Below are 5,553 nucleotides of genomic sequence, written 5' to 3'. Positions count from 1 at the left end.
TTCGAAAATCAGATTATTTGGGTAGATTTTATTCGAAAATATATTATTCAATTAGAAATCATCCAAATAGTCTGTACTTATTAGATTTCCGTAGCTACAAAATATAAACATTGTAATAGCTTTTATAACTTACGACAGAAATCCGAGATCGTAGACAAAGGTCCCAAAAGAAAAACACTTGTTGCACATTCCCAAAAGTTCGAAAAATGCAATCACATTTGCCGAAGCGTGCTCAAGTATCTTAACGCCACAAGAGACAAATGTCTGACAGTAGCAAATCAAAATTCAAACCAACAGAACACGAAAATGCACAAAAAGGCCGAATGTGTATAAAGTTAGAAACACAGAAAAAAGAAAATACACTATAAACACTAGTAACTGACAAGTGTTTTACTTCAAGCCTTGTTCTCTAAGGCAGATGTACCACACAATTTCTTCGTAAGTGTCTCTATACGAGGTGATATTGTTTGCACACAGCTTAGACGTAACAAACATTCCAGGTGAGGGTTGGACAACAAACTTCTCTGGTTTGATTTCGTCAGTCGCATTTTTGAAAATAATTGCTCACACACATACGTTGAACCAAACATTGACATAATATTGGCAGCATTTCTATGCAGTCGAGGAAATCGACATCGAGGGAAATTCCTATAGAACTCTTGTAAATTGCTTTTCTGATGCAATTTCTCTTTAAATTCCCTGTAGCACACTAAGTCTATAAGTTCCAACTGAACATCAGAAGGAGCGTCTGCAATGTTTGTAGAGAATGGGGTGGCAAATACCCTGAAGCTCATCTCCAAACATTTTATGTCCTGAAATCTGGTTTCAAATTCGTCCTTAAGGCTAAGCAGCAAACTGTGACAATGAGTCAAGTCAAGAAGTTTACCGGATTCTTGTAAGGTGCCTAAGCTGGGAAAGTGAACCAAAATATTGTTTTCAAATTGCTGCGCCCAAAGGGATAGCTTCATTTTGAACGCTTCGACGCGATCGCACATATTTGTAATTAGCAGATGTTGACCCTGCAATGAGAGGTTAAGAGCATTGACATGAGTAGTTACGTCTGCCAAAAACGCAAGGTTGCATCTTCATTGGTCGTCTTTCAGTTCTGGCACGGAATGATCGTCCATATCGAGAAACATAACAATGTCGTTTAGTAACTGAAAGAACTGGTTTAACAAGTTCCCACGGCTCAGCCAGCGCACCTCAGTATAATAAGGTATGTCTCCGTATGCACTGTTTAGGTCTTCGAGGAAGGATTTAAATTGGCGATATCTCAGTCCATGTTTTCTGAGGTAGCTGGTGGTACGAACTACAACGTCCATGACATCGTTCATCGTTACACTCTTTGCACACAACTGTTCCTGATGCAACATACAATGAATTCCTCTGATATCATGCAACACCCCAAGCTCTTGGAGTTTTAGTTTCAGTCGCGCCACGAACCCTGCTTCCTTCCCAACCATAGCAGGTGCCCCATCGGTCGCTACAGAAACCAGTGCATTCCACGCAAGACCTGTATTTTCGACACTTTCTTCAACACACGCAAGAATGTCAGCGCCCGTTGTGGTGCTCTTCATAGGTACTATGTGCAACAGTTCCTCTCGAATCTCCAGATCACTATGTACACCACGAATAAAGATAGCAAGCTGCACAGTATCTGTAACATCCGTACTTTCGTCGAGCGCCAGGGAAAATGCAATAAACGTTTTCGAAAGTTCCGATAGCTGGCTCAAAACGTCATCTGCAAGATGTTCTATGCGTCGCGTAACAGTCTGTCGGGAAAGTGGAACCGATTCGAACTGCTGTATTCGAGATGGACAAAAGTCTTCTGCTGATATTACTATACACTCCTTTATTAGGTCTCCGTCTGTGAAAGGGCGCAACAATCTCGCAATATGCAACGCAATTTTGTAACTCACCCGCACAGAGGCTTCATACGTTCTCTCCCCGTCTTCCATTTCCGATGCGGCCTTATTCTATTTCAACTTCTTCAGTTCTTCTTTGCGAAGATGTCCTTCAAGTTCCCCGTATTGCTCCACGTGATAAGTATTGTAGTGACGTTGAAGGTTGAACTTTTTAAATCCGTGTAATGTTTTAAAGCACACTAAACATTTGGCTACACCGTCTTCTTCGACAAAGAGATAATCCTCCTCCCACTGCGTGTTAAACTTAAATGTAGGTGTGGGGCAGCGTCGTTTCGCCATCTTACCGGTTTCAACTCTTTACAACGACTGTGCTCGATACTGGTCTCTATAAGCAGATGTACACAGGGGGAGTTAGTGGCTAGATAACTAACGTATTATGTATGCAGGTGCCAAAACTGGAAGCACGAATGATAGTAAGCTTAGCATAAGTGGCACTAATCGCTGTCTGCTATACACTAGTAAAGCTGTTTCATCATGTACTTAATATTTTTTTACTACTACTACTACTACTACTACTACTACTACTACTACTACTACTACTAATAATAATAATAATAATAATAATAATGCGTATTATTATTATTATTATTATTATTATTAGTAGTAGTAGTAGTAGTAGTGGTAGTAGTAGTAGTAGTATTCGGACCAAAAAGGGATGAAAATGGGGATTGGAGGAATTTCATAACGAGGAATTGCATAGTTTATACCGCCCACCTAACATTGTTAGGGTCATTAAGTGTAGAAGGTTCAGGTGGGCAGGCCATGTAGCCATAATGGAAGAAATTAGAAACGCTTTCATAATTTTAACTGAAAACCAATTGGAAGAAGACCACTAGGAAGACCTAGGCGCAGATGGGAAGAAAATATTAAGATGGATCTTGCAGAAATAAGAGTACAGAGTAGAAACTGGATCCAGTTGGCCATATTGTTAGTTATTATTATCTACAATAAATGTTCAAATGCCGTTAAGAGACAATTACACAGAAGAACTGAGTTCCGACCAAACACTAATATGCCGGAAGGAAATTCCAGTGCAGTCCAGCTTACTTTAAGCGTTATCCGTGCAACCCACGTTTCATGTTCAAGACAATGGGAATAATTGTTCGTATCATTCAGTTGGAACGTTTCCTTCCGAGTTTATGCTGTTACAGTAGGCCTACAACATTGTGACTTTCAAAATTAGTCAGTAACTATCGAAGAAAAACAAGCGTGTAACTTCAGTCGTTGATATGATTTAACATTCTTTTTCACTTTAACAAGCCACCGGCAAGCAACCAGCCAGATACAATATATTTTTCCTTATTAAAAAGACACTCCTTGTAAAAAAAAAAAAAAAAAAAAAAAAAAAAAAAAACTAATTGTAGTCACTAATGGTCACTCTTAAAAATGGAAAATCTCTTTAGCTCTCTTAATATTTTGTTTTGATTCTTTGGGATCAAAGTAACTTTAAAAGTGGAGTAAGAAATACTATTCTTTCTGTTAATAGTGTAATAGTGGCTTCTAATCTCCACAACCAACCCCTTGCTAAGCCTATTCGTACACACATACATGCATAAGCTAATTTTCTGGAGATAATACTTAGATAATTAAAAACAAATGCTACAGTATTTTTTTCCGTATCAACAGATTATCCCTTTTCCTAAAAAGCAAAACAACATAATATAACAAATCCACACTCGGATTAAGAACTTGATAAGAAAACTGGTTTTCCATTGGGCAAACTAGCAAACTTTTATAAATGTAAGCGATGGTTTGGTTCCACCACATCCTTCTTTAACAAAAGGAAAGAAAAAAGAAGAAAAGGAACGTACATAGTTTATCATTTGATTGCTGTTACAAGTTTGTGTTGTCTATAGTTAACGGTTACCACATTGTAAAAAACACTATACACTAAATGGCAATCAGTTACCATACATACTTTTTTTATTTGGTAAGCTAGTGATTACCGCCAAGGTTGACAACACTTCCGCTCCTCTAAGGACGAAACCCGAAGATTCACGAAGCACGAACAACGGTATTTGCACGTAGGGTGCTCGTGAGCGTTCACGAGGAGAGTTTCCACTATCTGCTCACCGTGGCCAGGGCTGCTTTAGCGGGAACTTAAATGATTGGCTTTCGTTTCGTGATTTGTTTATCGCAGCAGTGCATAATAATGAAAAATTGACGGGTGCACAAAAACTTCAGTACTTAAAAACTAGTCTGCAAGGTGAAGCAGCAACACTTGTTCAATCTATACAAATAACTGACGATAACTATAAAGAAGCTTGGGACCTGTTAAATTTAAGGTATCAAAATAAAGAAGAATTAATCACGTCTATATTTCGGCGGTTTGTAAGTCAAGGTCAAGTGCAGCAAGAATCAGCTGGCGCGTTACGTCGGTTGTTGGATATAAGTGTTGAGTGTGTGCGATCGTTATCAGTGTTGGACATAAAAGTAAACGAATGGGGTCCTTTGCTTATATTTCATATAACAGAGAAGCTAGACAGTGAAACAAAAAGACAGTGGGAACTTTCATGGTCAGACAGTGTACTACCAACATTCGACCAATTGGTGAAATTCATAGATCATAGGTGTCGTGCATTGGCAAGTAGCACTTGCAATACAAAGTCAACCCCACCTAGTGAGTCAAACAATAGTAATAAAAAATCAACAATAGCGCATCATGCTTCAGCTCAATTTTCGTGTTGCCAGTGCAAAAGCAAAAATCATCCTTTGCATAAATGTGATGACTTCCTTTCGCTATCAGTTGACGAACGTCATTCCTTAGTGAAAAACAAAGCATTATGCTTTAATTGTTTACAATCTAATCATAAACTGTCCAGTTGCAAATCAGCATCGTGTCGTGAGTGTGGCAAACGTCATCATACTTTTCTTCATTTTCCAAATAAACAGAACTCAGGTGTTTCAGTGGGGACTCATTTTTCAAGTGAAGCTAATGTGCAACATGCAGTGCTATTACAAACTGCAGTAGTGATGGTGAAGGATTCATATGGTAATTTAGAACCTGTGAGAGCATTGTTGGATTCAGCCAGTGGAAAAAGCTTTGTATCAGAAAACTGAACCAACGACTCGGTTTACAAAAACAGCCAGTGTATGTACATGTTTCGGGACTGAGTTCCAGTAAGGCCTACCGCTCACTGGCGACAAAACAGTTGCGCAACTATCTCGTCGCTGTCGCCTGCAGTCAGCAACTTCACGGAGACAAAACAGTTTTGTTGCCATACACTCAATCACTGGCGACGGCAACAGAAAAGTTGCCGAGCATTTGATATCACAATTTACATAATCGGCAACCGGAACAGTTCACATAATTGCTGGTTTCGGGCATTTAAAAAAGAAAACTACAGCCCATTCCAATGGTTAAATAAATCAATTTAAATAAATAAAATAAGACCTGCTTGGACAAATTTCAAAGTACTCCTTTTCTACTAATTTCAAGAGTCTCAATCCAATAGAACTATTTTCTTAACATGTCCAGCTATGGGGTCTCGAGAAAAATAATCTCAAAATTGGGTGGATTGAGCATCCTCAAATTAGTACCAAAGGTCTATTAGACATTACCCTATCGTGGGCACCTTTAGCATTTTCATTTATTTTTTTAAGTCAATTCACACTTGGAATTAGCATG

At 38.7% G+C, this 5,553-nt stretch overlaps 3 protein-coding genes across 3 annotated transcripts; 1 reads left to right on the top strand and 2 right to left on the bottom strand.

Moving 5' to 3' along the window:
* Positions 1–395: 395 nt before the first annotated feature.
* Positions 396–968, bottom strand: LOC145679326 (general transcription factor II-I repeat domain-containing protein 2B-like). Its single transcript, XM_081749911.1, has one exon. The coding sequence runs from the start codon at positions 966–968 to the stop codon at positions 396–398; it is 573 nt and encodes a 190-aa protein (XP_081606037.1).
* A 117-nt stretch (positions 969–1,085) lies between these two features.
* LOC145679325 (general transcription factor II-I repeat domain-containing protein 2A-like) lies at positions 1,086–1,958 on the bottom strand. The gene has a single exon (XM_081749910.1). It carries the CDS (start codon positions 1,956–1,958, stop codon positions 1,086–1,088), a length of 873 nt encoding a protein of 290 aa, XP_081606036.1.
* A 343-nt stretch (positions 1,959–2,301) lies between these two features.
* Positions 2,302–4,985, top strand: LOC145679324 (uncharacterized). The gene is made up of 2 exons (XM_081749909.1): positions 2,302–2,338; positions 4,066–4,985. Exons 1-2 carry the CDS (start codon positions 2,302–2,304, stop codon positions 4,983–4,985), a joined length of 957 nt encoding a protein of 318 aa, XP_081606035.1.
* The last annotated feature ends 568 nt before the right edge of the window (positions 4,986–5,553 follow it).

Source organism: Thermobia domestica, chromosome 2, assembly GCF_964235325.1.
Source record: "Thermobia domestica chromosome 2, izTheDome1.hap1.1, whole genome shotgun sequence".
Taxonomy (NCBI): domain Eukaryota; kingdom Metazoa; phylum Arthropoda; class Insecta; order Zygentoma; family Lepismatidae; genus Thermobia; species Thermobia domestica.
The sequence above is the reverse complement of the archived record's forward strand: the minus strand, read 5'-3'. Positions and strand labels throughout refer to the sequence as shown.